The sequence below is a fragment of the Etheostoma cragini genome, chromosome 4 (genome assembly GCF_013103735.1).
Source record: "Etheostoma cragini isolate CJK2018 chromosome 4, CSU_Ecrag_1.0, whole genome shotgun sequence".
NCBI classification, from domain to species: Eukaryota; Metazoa; Chordata; class Actinopteri; order Perciformes; family Percidae; genus Etheostoma; species Etheostoma cragini.
The window spans coordinates 28,816,903-28,832,949 of NC_048410.1; the positions used below are offsets into that span (position 1 = coordinate 28,816,903).

General features: G+C 41.7%; 1 protein-coding gene across 1 annotated transcript in view; it reads right to left on the minus strand.

Moving 5' to 3' along the window:
• The window catches only part of ywhaba (tyrosine 3-monooxygenase/tryptophan 5-monooxygenase activation protein, beta polypeptide a), a 16,446-nt gene extending 3,471 nt beyond the window's left edge, over positions 1-12,975 (minus strand). The window contains exons 1-4 of the mRNA XM_034868761.1: positions 12,798-12,975; positions 6,465-6,624; positions 5,201-5,341; positions 419-542 (exon numbers count right to left, since the gene is read on the minus strand). Of these exons, the coding sequence (XP_034724652.1) occupies positions 419-542; positions 5,201-5,341; positions 6,465-6,617 (418 nt within the window). The 5' untranslated portion in view covers positions 6,618-6,624; positions 12,798-12,975. The remainder of the gene's footprint in view (positions 1-418; positions 543-5,200; positions 5,342-6,464; positions 6,625-12,797) is intronic.
• Between the last annotated feature and the right edge of the window lie 3,072 nt (positions 12,976-16,047).

A 16,047-nucleotide genomic window follows, 5' to 3' on the forward strand; every position in this document is an offset into this window, starting at 1 on the left:
ATATATATATAGGACTTTTAAATAATCAAATATTTGTATCGTCTTAAAAATCCTTTATCGGTTGGGCTTTCCAAGCAATACAAATGAAAAGAGATTTACTCTGGGCCACACAGCACACAGGACCTGACTTTAGTGTGAGCAATAAAAGGGCTGGCCTTTGATAAGCCAGGGGCCGGCCTGAGTAAGGAGGACTCCTCCTGAACTGGGTTCAGGCTCCCAGAGTCAACAACATCACCCTGCACAACTGTCTTAACTTGTAGTGGATCCGGGATGAAGGAACGTGCTGTAACTAGAGCTGGTTGCTCCTCCTGTAAAAAGGGAGTTTTACGCATTGCTCCCTTCCCCTGACAAAATTAGAGTGAAAGAACAATGAGACAATGTTTGTTAATGTGTCTCACACACACACACACACACTCACCCTTCTTTGAGTCCCCAGAGGCCACCTCTGACAGGTATCTGAAGTAGTCTCCTTTCATTTTGAGGTAGAACACCTTACTCTCCGCCTGAGATGCATTGGGAATGAGGAATTTGTCGAGCAGATTCTGAAACAGACGAGAAGACCAGACGGCTTTAGAAAAACAGGCGAGCCGAGTGTGTGTACACACAGACCAACGGCAGGGTAACACACACAGTAACCTGCCAGTGCAAAAGGAAACTGACAGCTTGATTCCAGATGGTTTCACTAGCACATGACTTTGCACTGCGGCCTTTGCTAAAACCCGGTGTGTGTGTTTGAGGCGTGGCATTAGGTCTATGTGGAGCCAAGTGTGTGATGACGTGATGGGTGTGGGCCGCTTCTTATTCTTAGTCTTATTATTAGATAGCTGTGAACGGAATCAAGTTTGATCTTTCTCTTCGACTGTGTCAGACCAACGAGGTTTGGGCTTCCCTCTCAAATTCTTTCATTACATACTCGACAAAAATATGCTTCCAGCGTGTACAACACCATAACCCCCCACCCCCACACCCCCACACCCCCCCCGCTGCTATAACGCCAAGCCTTTCTCTGTGCCCTTAGGAACAAAGGAGAAGTAGCGTCTCTCCTCGTACATAGTAAGGCTGTCAAAACTGGCCAAAAATGACGCTGACATATTCCTTCTATTAACCCCCCCCCCCCCCCCCCCCAACAAAAAACCAGTTTGACCAACTATTTTTACTTATTACGTCCACAACAAGCGCCATAACTGCTTGTACATTGATTTCTACATAACCATTTAAAAAGACGTGCATACCTACATACATCAACACATTAAACAATAGCTGTAAAAGTTGATTATTGAGACCCCTTCATGATATCTCCCCCCCCCCTCTAGAGGGTGCAGAAGGCAGGACATGCGAGTCACACTGAGGGGTACGTTATTTCCTCGTGAACAACAGATCCTCTTGCCGTTCCTTGAATTTGCCTGACTAATTCGGCGTCGGCCCTAAGCAACCGAGGTTCCCGGAACTCGTTGCCATCGGTGTTAAATGCTGTTCAGAGTGGTTGAGCCCAGCCCGCCGGGGACAGATTGAAGAAAGAACTAGAAAGCCTCGTTTTAGTGGTTTGCTGAATATTTATTTAATTGTGAGTGTTTCATTTCCAGTCAGTCCTCCTCTGCCGTGTCGAAGACATCGCCAGTGTGGCAGCGTTTTACAAAAAACGATAACGGAAAAAAGTGGAATGCAAAGTTTGCTAGTAACAGTTTGCATATCACAGCTGGACTACAAACATGGCGTATCACCTAAAAACGGTAAGCTAACTTGTCCGCGTTAGGTAGCCCAGTCTGTTTTGAGCAGGCTATATGAACATATCAAAATTGGCATATTTCATAGTTTAATAATCAAAAAATTCACGCAAACTTTCAGGACTACAGTCGACCAAGACTTTCTTTGGTGGATCCCAGCCCTAGTTCACGAAGCTTCATTTGGCCATCACTAGCCAGCGGCTCCCAACCATTCGGCTTGTAACCCAAAATGCTTTGGTTTTAGTGGAAACATAACTTCTTGAACAGCTCTTAGACTGATTTTAAAGTACCCATATTATGAAAAAAATATCTCTGGTCTCTGGTGCTTCCACACACAAACCTGGAAAAAGACTATCCAGGGTGTTTTGAGTGAGCTACGGTTTCTCAATGTCCTCTGCACAGCTTTCTACGTCACTAGCCGAGATGAGGTGGCTTACCATAGCACATGCTAGCGCTACCATGCTAGCACGTTCTCAATGGCAAACTACTGCTACAACACCCACACTAGTTGACCATAATCTCCAAAAGAACTACTTCCTGTCCCTGTTGTGCAGGTATTCCACAAGTGGCCCTGGTCTAGAAGAAGTCTCCCAGCTAATCCTGCCTTGGACTGACCAAAGCTGGAGAAAGAGTTATCTAGCTGATGGATCTTATCGAGCTGCTGAGCACGTGCTACTCCCAACAAAGATAGGATAGAAGTGAGATGTCTCACTCTATCGCTAAAACAGAGACCTAAACACAGGGTGAAAACTATAGAAAAGGCAAATATAATCAGTTTTGTGTTTACAAATGTTTTTCTTCCTTGCCTTACACCATGGTGTGGTAGCTCAAGATTTTTTTGGGGCATCCCTGTGCGAGCTAAAGCTGCAGAGAATAAGCCATTAGTTGTCAACTATTGAATTAATCTGAGTATTTTTACAATCAAGTCATCAGTCTAAGGGAAAAAAAAAGGTTCCCATTTTGTTTCTAGTATCCTCTCTCCTCTGTGACAGTAAACTGCATATCTTTGAGTTGTGGACAACACAAGACATTTGAGGACGTCGTCTTGGGCTTTGGGATACACTGATCCAGATTCCTCACCATTGTCTGATATTTCAACAGATTATTCAGCAATGAAAACATTCGTTTGTTGCTGCTCTAGTTCATACTCCATTTCAGAACAGAATATACAGTATTTAATATATATTGAGTAGGAATCTTGTTTGTTGCTTTAACTCTTTTCAATTTGCAAAATCTTCTAGCTCAAGGTCCCCGAGATTCTTTTTTTGTCCCGCTGATGCATCGCAGATTTCCCCTTCCAAGCATGGTGCGGATTTAAGGACAGCATGTCTCCAGCCATGCTTCCCTCCCATCATTCCTACAGCACCACATCACTGCACAGGCTTCCAGCTTGACCTTCAAGATATTATTAGAAGTCTTTCCAGACGCTAAAATCTGAGTCTGGTTAGACCTTGGGCCATTTCTGTTCTAACCTACTCAGACCTGGTAATGTGAGGGTTGTTCATGAGGCCTGAATGTGCTCAACCAAAGAGGAGCTAAACTGATGCTGAAAAGGAGTATAAAAGAGGCTGTTTAAGCTGAGACTGACCACAAACTGACAGTGTTTTAAAGAAAATTTAACAAATCACACTTGGTTTCCTGCGATTGAACTTGACAATTTTTGGTTACAGAATACTCTAAACTGGTTATCTTCAACAGGGGGGCCGCCAAATTCTTGTTTAATGACAATGTTTCCCCCCCTAAAATTAATTTGCACCTAAACAATTATATATACATAAACATAAATCCGACCCATTTGTAAAAAACCTATACTGGCCTACAGATAAGGTAGCCAGCCACTATGGTCGCCATCCACAGATTTAGTTAAGCTAATGGACTCACTGTGGCTTCCACATGCATGTTCGACATTCAAACATGATGACATATGAATCTGGTAGTAGAAGCTCAGTATTGTAGGGCGCCATTAAAGACGTATGTGTAAAGGCTTTAGGTCACCCACTACTACAATATATGTAGTAGTGGGTCCCAGCTTGTCTCAGTTACAGGTTTGCGGTTCTGACAGAAAGTGACCATCTAACAAGCACTTCAGTCGGAGTGCACCGAAGCCTCGAGGGTGTTCAGACCGGCAGTAAGGCTCTATTAAAAATCACAGCTTTCTCTCTGGCCCAATCCCAAAGTGAGCCCTAAGGACCCCAGACTCGAGACTCACAAACTGAATTGATCTCAGGTGCAAAGCGAGTGAGCGTGGGAGGCCACGTTGGCTCCGATAGGTATAAATGGGATTGGGACAGCACTTCACCAGATAACATGTTACCTTGGCAACGCGTAATACCAAATATGTTGATGTCATTTTAAGTGCGTTGCTTTCCACACGTCCAAGACACAGGAGACAGCTGGCAGATTCCACATTTTTCCAAACTCTTGTTTTACAAGCTGGACAACAGGTCCGTTAGGTTGTTGTGTGTCACGCTATCGTTTACCTTTGTTAATTTAATTTTTCGGATTTCCCTATGGTCTCCGAGGTAAACGCTTTGAACTTTGGTGAAGTCTGCATCGACTCACAGAACGGGACAACCCTAGGACTTGTGCACCAAAGTCTGTAAATCTGTGAGACCGGACTTTGGGATTGGGCCAATCATATCAATCCGACCCACTGAGTGTCACAATGCAACAAAACATCACCTGGCAATGCAATGTGTTGACCGATCCAACATTCCAAGGGGGCTCCTCTAAAGTGACATTCATGTAATTCCACCGTTTACATCAGAACGATTAAAAATAAAGATTGTTGTGGTTAACTTTCCTTTGCTGTGAAATCTTGTCTCATGCCATTATAAAACAATGGGCAGTGTTTTGCCAAGTGATAAGCAGTAAAACTCACAGATGTACTACTCAAACTGGAGTCTCGGGATCGTACTTCATCCTCTTAACTCATACCTGTAGTAACACTTCCACACCAAACCCTTGCTTTTGTATATGTTATGTATATATTTTTCTGACGCCGCACTATTAACCCTGACAGAGGACACTTCAAAAATTAAGACATAGTATTAACAGCTGTTTAAAATATATTAATTTAAACTTTTGGAATCAACATGCAGGCAGCCCAACACTCCCCCGTGCCCAAACTATATGCAGCTTTACGCGACTTGTGCCGCAGTGTTGCACTTCCAATCAAGTGGGCTAGCAAGACCAAAGACTGGGAAGAAAATTTATGTTTTGACAAGTCTAACCAGATGCTCCTACTAGCAGCATTACACAAGTAACTCCATGTGACTGGTATATCTCCACAGCCAGGAGGGATCAGCTCCAGTGTGCTTTCTTCCACCATCTTTACCTCTTCCTCCACTGCTCTGTCTTCGTACCTTCTGTACATTTCCTCTCCACCCAGCTTGTTATCTACCTCTCCCTCCCTCCTTCCCTCCCTCCCTCCCTCCCTCACTCCCTGCCCACCCTTTCCCCATCCCTCTCCGTACCAGCACGTCGTGGCAGATTTCTTGGAGTTCAGCCTCGATCTTCATACGGTATTCGCGGGCCATCTGCTGTTTCTTCTCGTTCCCCTCCGTCTTCTGCTCGATGCTGGAGATGACGCGCCAGGATGAGCGGCGGGCCCCCACCTGACAGAATAAATGCCAACGAAAGAACCGTCGTTAAAAGACAACATCTTGTACACATGACTGGATAAATGCAGCTGAAAAATGCACATTTAGTATGACAGATTTAACAAATACTACTGTTGTCATTTCCTGGTTTTAAAGGCTATACTACAGTAAACTGATGTAATTTTCTTAACTTACCAGACTGTTGTAGTTGTTCTAGGCCTTTACTCATTTAGTTATTATATACACCTTACTGATGGTTATCTAATTTTTAATTCTATTACCAATTTTTTTTTTTTTAAAGCACCAATAGTCAACAAGATAGTCATCAAGATATTTGTTCAAGAATATTGTGATACGCCCAGCCCTACCTGTGCCCACACTAAACCCACAGAGTGACTTATACTGTCCTCTTGTTGAGCTACAGCGCATTTTATAACACGCAAGATGAGAAACACCGAGCAAAACTCAATGCTGGCACACTTAAACCCCAATGATAGACAGAACACATGAGGCTGCTCCTACATCATTTGTGATTTTATAATCAAGAATTTAAAAGCGTCATGGTAAAAACAAAGCTACTACCGGCTACTGTATGTAAAAAGACGCTAGATGCTAAGATTTTAACGTCACTTTAAAAGCTTTAAGATCAGGGGGAAGGAAGAGTGTTTTGTAAGATGTAACATGTGTGACATACTAAGAACTCAGCTTTCAGAAGTAGCCGAGTGATAAGCCGAGACGGGATAAGCTGTAACGGGCAGGTAAACGGTGCAGCCTGCCGGTATGTCCGGTTGCCCCAAACCAACCACAGAACTGTTCCCCCACAAAAATGTAACAGCCACTTGAGAAAGAACAAAGGCCATAACTTGAGAGGGAGCCGTTCCCAGCTGCCATGGGTGTTAAATCATTATGCTGTTCATTAATGGGTGTAACAATACATCGTGACGCAATGTTTGCCGATACCAAAACCGTGATAATACGTGTGGCGGAGCTGGAAAACAGATCACAGTATCAATTTAATTCTATTAAGGTTAGGTCTGCACAATATGAGGAAAATATGTAATTGCCATTATTTTGACTGATGTAGTGAATACTAGAGCATCTAGAGAAACTAAGTAGAGCCACCGGATGGATGCCATACCACGTTCTTGTAGGCGACGGAGAGCAGGTTGCGCTCCTCGTTGCTGAGCTCCACGCCCTGCTCCGTCACGGCCTTCATGGCAGCCGCCATGTCATCGTAGCGCTCGGCCTGCTCGGCCAGCTTGGCTTTCTGCACCAGGTCGTTCTTATCCATTTTGAGGCTGAAGGGAGGAAAACAGGAGTCAGAAAGACACAAAGTGTTTGGACTTCTGCATCGAGGCTCTCCATGTACCAACTGGAGACTACAAAAAAAAGGACAGAAATACGGGTGTGCCAGACTTGAGGGACCATGACTTATGTGGCAAAGTGAGAGGAAGAATTAAGAGAAAAGAAAAACCTCTAGCATGGAATAGCCAGAGGACTGGGCTAGAAACTGAAACTTATCAAAGATGCTTATTCATTTTAAAAAACAATTCACCATCACTGGTTAGACAAAGGCCAATTACTCAACGGTCACTGATGGAATCTTAATTTCTAGAGCTGGACTCGAATATTTGCTGGTTAGGTAGGTATTCAATTTTAAATACAAGGATTCCAATATCCATTTTCTCCTTTAATACTGCAATATCCTCAAGAATCAATTTTAAATCAACAGGAAGGCCAAAATTCACCACGTTTTTGTTTTAATTTACTCAGCTCTACTGCGTCCATGTCGGCCGAGAACGGGGAAACGTTGAGTTATAACCGAGCGGTCTGGTGTGTAGAGACCTGGGGGGTTATGCAGCAGCGGCCTGGTATTGTTCTGGCGATTTAATGAAGGTAGAAATAGAAGAAGAATCAGAAGCAAAAAAAATCAATTGAATATTCAGTACTGATTAGAACCAAAGCCAAAAAAATATATTAGGGACAGCCCTGATATCACATACAAAAAGGTAACAGATAAAACAGCAGAGCTCTAACAGGACTTTATAAAGGTCACAAACCCTTTTCAAGTCCAGCTTCCTTCCTCCCAGAGGGCTTTCTGCTCGCCAAATCAATCTGTAGGTCTAAGTAGGCCACAGCCTCTCTCCCATCTCCTTTACATCTACACATCCCACTAGAAACTCTCCACTATGGGCTTTAACCAACTTTAAAAGGAGAATGACTGTCGATTTCAACACGTACCTCTAGCTTTTTTCTTTTCTTTTTAATTTGAAGTGGTGTCAGAGAGAAACATTATAGCAGTCGGTGCTGCCTAAACCGTGTTATCCTCCGGCTAGCGTTAGCACCCAACAGGCTTAAACAGGGCAAGTTATAAACTGGTTTTTAGCCTCTTAACATGCTCATAATGCCACTACCAGTGCCTAGCCATGTGCAGTTATTCCTTCCAAGAGAACACAGTGAATCTGAAGGCAGTAGATGTGACAGCAAGGCAGAAAATAAAATAATCAACAATAAAAAATAAAAGAAATGAACAGAGGTATGGATTAACAACTTTTATGCCTTTCGGTCACATCTCCAATCACCAACTCCAGAAGGAGGTGGCCTAATTGATGCTTTGCGTATAGAAACCATTTATCCTCCTGGACCTTCACAACAATTTATGATAAATATAATTTGGTTACGTTGACACTATATATAATTTATGAAGTATTCCCTTTTTACTGGGGCTGGGACAATATGCTTTGGTCCCGATTCTTTCACCCCACATGTGTGCCGATTTTATTTGGCAATTTTTGAAGTATTGCGATGTCCTTTTTCTTCTTTAACAAATACAAAAGTTGAAGAATACACTTCTAGAGACAAAATCAAGATGAATACAATCCTGGTGCCACCCCCAGAAGTTAAAGTATCTGGGGACATCTATACTATACTACTATACAAATCAGAACACTGCTTTTTTTACCCCCACTTATTGTTCTTTGCAAAAGTGCTCCAGCTTTGTCATGTTTGGGGACTGTTGGGGAACAGCGATCTCAAAGTCCTGCCACACGTTGACTGGACCACTCTGGGACATTTCTTCAAAGCCATTCCTTTGTGGATGTGTGCTGGAAAATAAATATCCTAAGTGAAAGTTCTGTAAAAAAAGAGTGCAGCAACCTTTAGTCTTGGAAATGTGTTTCACTGCATTCATGTCATGTCTCTGCCTTCACAAGCAGCACCCCCCACAGCATGACATAGCACCAACAGGCGGCATGCCGACGTGCAGTTCCTGGCTTAAGCCTAATGGTCAAAAAGCTCCACTTTTCACCATCAATTCATAGATCTTTCTTTCAGTGTTTGCCACATATGTTCTTGCAGATACTAGGTATAGATGAGGTATGTTGCAATTTTGTTGTATCAATAGTGTTTCCCCTATTATTGAACAAGACAGGAACCCCCACAAAGCCAGTAAAAAAAAAAAGAAGCCAAAACTCCCTTGACGTACTGCTGTGAGCCCATAAAGGAGACCGCGGTCTATTGTTAATTTACGTCTGTAACAGCAGGAAAGTCAAGCATGTTTTCTAAACTCCTAAAATCAGTTGAATCGTTGGTAGCCTACTGGTCACAAACTCGGCAGTTCAAGACACTAACATGCGGACGGTTTAGTAGGGGAATATTTGGTTATAACAGATCGGTAATGCCATTTTGCCCTCATTGTTCAACATGAATTTTGCTGGAAGTAATGTAGCATTTTACGTGGAGTTTATACACCGTTAATAACGCCCTAAAGAAAATCTACGTTAAAATAGTTTGTTCTTTTTTGGTTATAACTGACTGTCAAACTAGATAATAAAAAAAGGTCCTGTGGCGTTCATTGTATTAGAGTTTAACCTGAGCCAGACCAACAACAAAGATAGTAATCATAGCACATCCATACAGGGATAGTAGTATACAGATGTTAAAACATAATAAAATATATGACTGACTGGTATCAGATCAGGACTCTGTGTCGGCCCATACGCAAGTTCAAGTATCAGAAACGGACCGTCTCTAGTGGTAGCGCCTTGAGTAGCGCTCTCTTCTGTAAGCCCACTACACTGGTAGTATGCAGTAAAGGGACTCTGCTCCGTTTCTTTTTCAGCTAAAGGTTCCTTGGCCTAAAAAATATTTAAGAACCCTATTGCAGGCAACAAAAATAAATAAACTGTCATTCGCAAATGTTGGTTCTGCTGCCACTCCTAATGACTATGCACTTGCTGTAATTATTAGCTATTAGCCACTTAGCTGGAAGTGCATGAATGGCACAGTTCCAGTGCTGAAATCCTAAAATCATCTGCTGATACTGAGTGCATTCACCGAAAAACAAAATGGTATGATTTAATGGGCTCTTTATGAATTCAGATACCCATTTCCTCCATCTATCCTGGCACAGATTGGGGAGAAACCTGAGCTCGAAATGATAGCGTACTAAATATCTGGATATATGGCTTGGACTTTATCAACTTGGATTCTGGGAAATTGTTGTTGGCATCTACTAACATTTTATTGCAGCCGTTCCACCTGGATGGTGTTGTCACCCGTCTACCTGGGAGAGATGACAGGTGTTACCTGTCATCAGTTATTTGAGAAAACTGTAAAGTATTTGTGAAAGACTGTACTTGCTGTAAAGTTTTACTCTAAAACTGTTACTATATGTTGCAAACTTAGTTTTCTCTGTTGGATGGAAACGCCATGCATATTCAAAACGCTGTTAAGCCTTTTGGGGCACCACCTAAACCAAATAAGTTCCTCCGATCTAATGATTGTAGTTGGTCTCCAGTGGACTTCTTTAACAAGTTTTGTCTAAGCGTTTTGAGTTATTCACTCATATAGTTTAGTAGTTTTTCTCAAGGGAGGATCCCGAAACCTTCAACCAAAACACCTGCACACAAGTCTTTTACAAAAAAGGGAAAACACTAAAAGGGTGGATATCATTTAATGTACTGGACTGGGCAACGCCTCTTTGTCAGACCTCTTTGCTGTCTCTGTCTTCTCTCTTTAATCCGTTGGTTGGTCTCAGGTTAAAATGTTCACGTCACCATTAAATTGAATAAATTCCTATAAAAATCATATTCACTGCGTTTAACGGGGTCATTGATTTAACCACGGAGGTGTAGAACAAGGAACTGACGTTATTTTTATAACCTGTGCAGAGCCAATGCTGCTGGTTCTGCCGGTGCAGATATATTTTAGCCTTAAACCTTATGGACTGAGTTTTGTTGGTTAAGCGTGTTGTTGACAGTACTGCCATTGTCGTAATGCATTATATGTTGGAAGGTAAAATTGTTGCTGTTTTTTTTCAGTGTGTCTGTTTTTGCTACTTTTTTGTCTTTGAAAATGGCCTACTCACTTTTGTACCGGCCCGCCTAAAACACCATTTCTGCCTACGCCACTGGTTTCAAGTGAATAAGCGCTGGCACATCACCAATATACTCAACATTAGCAAGGCTGTTATCCAACCACTTAGCTAGCGTGAATCTGCTTCCATGCCCGAGCCCCTTTGCGGTTTGTCACTAGTCGAATGCAGATTTGAGTTGTGCATGCGTCACTTTGCGACAAGTAGCTATAAGATGCTAACGAGAGACTGTAATGTCAGTACAGTAAATATGGTCCTACATAATGAAGTTGGTTCACTGCTGGCTACAGGTTAGCATCAAACACAACAATGGCTGTCACTGGAATGGCGTTTTCAGCTAACGTTAGCAATCAAACAATCTAAAACGTTTTTGAAAGGATTTCCATCTTGCTGTTACTGTTTGTAATGAGAAAAGTTTATTATTTGATGGATTTTACAAATTTCCGTATGACAGATTATGCCGTAAACCGTTTAAATCGGGCAGTGACACTGTTGTTGAGCATATCCACCGGTCTGACGCAGTTTCCGCTCTATTTACTGTGCTATCACCAAAGTACAAATATAATTAATGTACACACATTTAAGAACGTACGTGTAAATGTCAAATATATGTACATACTAGGATACAAAATGTACTTCTATGACAGCAAACAGTACGAACTTTCCTTTCAAGGTGGAAATTAAGGAGTTTTTACTGCATAATTTGGAGTCGTTGAAGCATGCCATTTCATTGTGAAGGCCGGAAGTACGGTCCCGGATGTGTTGACAATATTGACGTTAATTTGGGTGACTTATTAACACCACCGAAAACCAGCAGCGCCCAGTGAGGTTTTACATCGGGGAGATAGCATGGGAGATGGAGTGTCCGAGTTGGGCTTTCCCCCCTACTCTTGTAAAAAGAAAGCTGAAGTAAATGGTTAAAATGATATTCGGTTTGAAAGGTAAGAAGTTAGCCTTTTGGTTTGACACCATTTAATTAACTTAAAACATTACAATCCTTTATATCCGTGGGGAAAAGGTCATTTTGACACACCGTTTGCCACAAACTGTCCTAATGTGGACACAGTCACCATAGCTAACACTAAGGTAAACGGGCTAATGCGCACCGAGAAAATGGAGAAACATCTTCAACTGCAGACCGAGATACACCGGACAGCTGAAAAAGCATTGCCTAGGGAAACGTTTTGACAAAACGCTTAAAGCACAGTTCCCCAGTCCAACTACCAATGTCGGGGTTGTAGCGTGTGTTCGGCCTGCTAACAACTACGCCCTCCTTGTCGCATTCCCCTGCGGAATTTTAAGATGGAGAGATAGATTACCTCTACGGCCGAAAGTTAGCTTAGCTAGCTAGCTAGCTGATAACGGGACCTGACCCAGTTCAATATATTTCGACACTGAGCTATTAGGTGAAATAGTGAAATTATTAAATAAAGCTTCTGTTCCGTTTTCACAGTTATCTTATGACGGTTAAAGGATATATCAAGAAAGCGTTATTGAAATTGAAGTCGCATTTGATTGGAAACTCCCGGGAAATAGGGAGGGTGTGTTAGCTTCTACATCGTTTCACTACGCCATAACGGAGCGGGCTAGACACATCGTCATTTACGCTGTTATGCGAATAATGAGGCCAGAAACGTCAGTTGTCCAGGTGTAGTTAGCAGCTCAGTACGAGTCGTACGTTATCCACCGTGCCATGTACTGGCTGTACATTAGCATTAGCTACTAAAATGCTGATTTCACGACGGCTGCTAAGCTGTCAAAATGGCCAGACTTGGTTGCTGCTTCTCCCTCCCAACACGGCACCCGCGCACCACGCTTGGCATCGACCGGAGTCTGGGCCTTCAAAATCCACGCTCTACAGCACACTGCACAGCACAAATAGCAAGGGCAACCTCACGCCAGGTGTTTCGTGGGTTATTTCTCGCTATTTGGCCACAAGTCTCGGCCTAAATCCTCGCACCAAGCCCCAAACCACAATAGGCACCTTCCGCCGCAGAGGCAAGGAAAGGGGCCACCGCTGGGGCTGCTGTTCCCCCCGAAAGAGTGACCTTACCCTGTTTACAAGACAATAATCGAGTGATATGCAAGTGAACTCACATTTAGCGCGTACTAGAAATCCCGATTTTATTCTCTGAACGATGGGAGTTAATCAAGCCGTCCTCCGCTCGCTGCTCAGGGTATTCAGGGCAGTACCACTTCCGCCTGCTCTGACACTTCCGCTTCCTCTAAACCCCACCCCTCCCCCCGCCAGTATCCATGGCGACCGCGCCAGGGGGTTTCCTGAGCATCTTGCGAGGGGCTTGACGTCAGAAAGACCATGGCAAACCACGACAGGATGACGTGCGCCGGTCTCCGTGGCAACTGTCTCCATGTCGTACTCTAGTTCACCATCGTGTTAGCTGACACAGCTTTGTGTGGTTTTTTCTATTCTTTCTTTTTTACAAGGGTTTATGTATTATAACAAGCACAGCGCCTACACAACCAGGCAAATCCTGAAACACACCGTCCATCAGCAATCGTTCATTTATCTTTAGAAAAGCCGCCATTTTCTACAAGGCCTTGTTTGCTCTGATTCACTTGTGAAGGTTAAGGTTCATTTAGTTGTCATGTGGGCAAGACCCTGAACCCCGATCTGCTCCCCATGCTTGCAGCCTGGGCCACCAGTGGACGAATGAGTGTGTGGCTATGGAAAAGGGCTTTCAGTACAATTAAATGTAAGACCAGGTTCAATTATTAGCATTATAATAATTATAATTAGCCTGGATGTATCAAAACATCAAAGAGAAACACCAATGGCAAGACAAAAGCGGTGTTGGACAGTGTTCTGCACGTCGGTCAAGGGAGACCTGGAATCTGAAAAAGTCATACTATTAGTAGCTAAAATTCAGTATTATAAAAAATTCTCAAAATGTCATGGCCTATTGTTTTTTTTATTGTGCAAAGAAATAGTTTGCATCATCTTCCGTAAGCCTATCCTTTATGCATTGCAAAAAAAAAAGTGGCTCCATTTGGCTCCGTTTCCCGTCATAATTGAAAGCCAGTGCCAGACTGATATAGGTGCTTGTAAAACTGTATTTTATTTATGCATTTTTAATTAATTACAATGTGTTGACGGTGCCTATAGTTTAAGTTTTAAGAAGAAATCCTGTTCATTTGGAGTACAGTATACCGCGATTGGGTTAAATGTTGCAAATAGCCATGGACATTTTATTATGGGTCCTGGAAAAAGTTATGTTAAAGTTTTAAAATTGTGTCCATGGAAACGTGTTGGAACCTTGTAATAAATACTTCAAAGCTAAGAAACCTAGAGAGATCAAATGGCTTAAAGCACTTTTAAGTAGGTTGTATCTGGCCCATAAATTAGTTTCAGACATAATATAATATTACACATCTAGTTGGCAAGGCTGGAAAAGGAGCAAAAACTTGTCAACATGAACACTTTACTTTGTCTGGAAAGGTTCGATAATATTAAATAACAGTACTAATCAAAGAGGAGAAGGAGAGAATTAGAATGCTTTTGAATTCTTTTGAATGCTTTGAACACTTTATGCAAATGAAAAGGTAAAACATAAAGGATGGATGCAAATTGGAACATAAACTGAAGCCGTGTTTGGGATTTTCTGCAGTGAAACTAATCTGTTGATTAGTTTTGCTTCGTTATGTAAAACGTAGAGAGGACAGTGGCATAGACTCCATCTTCTGAAGTTGAGTCCTATAATATTAGTTTGCATATTTCATAATTTCTGCTTTTGTAACTCAGAAATTAGGCACGATTTCCAAAAATAAGTCTAAACCTAGTGGTGATAACTTGGTGTTGGAGGTGTTTGGTGGTTGCTTCAAAAGCATCGAAATAGCAAAAGAAAGAAAAAGACACAAATGTAGAAATAAGTGTCGAAAAGGTGTTCATTTTTAATTGTGACCCAGAGGACAAGACACTGCAAGGGTTAATATTTCTGGAAGCCAAAGTGAGTCAGGAGAAGTCCTTCTCTGGGCTGTACCCCAGCGTGGCGGCCTCTAGATGGAAGCAAAGGCTGCTGGGAGTTTAAACATGACCCAGCCCTTGCACTGGTTGTCAATTAGTCATTCATTTTAAACCATAGAAATTTATATTCTATATTATATAACGTTGCAATTGTCTTTCAGATCCAGAGTAGAATAAAGACTAGTGCTTATGCTGAATACATCTATTATTATTAATTTGGATTTCCCCGTTAAGGAAGCAGTAGAAAAAGACAGCAACGTTATGCAAATATATGGAAGAAAAAAATAGCATGACACTATTTTGACATTCAAACTTTAAAAAACATGAATCATACTCTTCTTCCAGCCTACTTGATGAACACCTTGCAAAACAGAGTTGCAATGTGTTTATGGGTGGAATTAAGAGTTCAACATTTCAAAATGACAAATTTATTACATGTGCGTGTGAAGACACTCTAAAGTAATTTGGCATTTTGAGTCGAGTGCGTTAATTGATAAATTATGCTGTATTTGAAGTTTTTATGACAGTTTATTTGACCATTCATCATGTACAGTTCTCTCGTTTTTATAGCTGTCTCTTAACATACATCTTACTGTATGTTAAGAGACATGCATCATATGTTAAGGGACAAACGTCATATGTTAAGGGACATACAATATATGTTAAGGGACATACAATATATGTTAAGGGACATACATAATGTGTTAATATAAAATATATTATAATATTATATAAAAGAGACTTCAGATACATTATTAGGGACCACTAAGGTCTATATAAAGAGACTTCAGATACAGTATTAGGGGACCACGAAGGTCTATATAAAAGAGACTTCAGATACAGTATTAGGGACCACTAAGGTCTATATAAAGAGACTTCAGATACAGTATTAGGGACCACTAAGGTCTATATAAAAGAGACTTCAGATACAGTATTAAGGGACCACTAAGGTCTATATAAAAGAGACTTCAGATACAGTATTAGGGACCACTAAGGTCCATATAAAGAGACTTCAGATACAGTATTAGGGACCACTAAGGTCTGTTTAAAAGAGACTTCAGATACAGTATTAGGGGACCACTAAGGTCTATATAAATGAGACTTCAGATACAGTATTAGGGACCACTAAGGTCTATATAAAAGAGACTTCAGATACAGTATTAGGGACGACTAAGGTCTATATAAAAGAGTCTTCAGATACAGTATTAAGGGATCACTAAGGTCCATATAAAGAGACTTCAGATACAGTATTAGGGGACCACTAAGACCTATATAAAAGAGACTTCCGATACAGTATTAGGGGACCACTAAGTTCTATATAAAAGAGACTTCAGATACAGTATTAGGGGACCACTAAGGTCTATA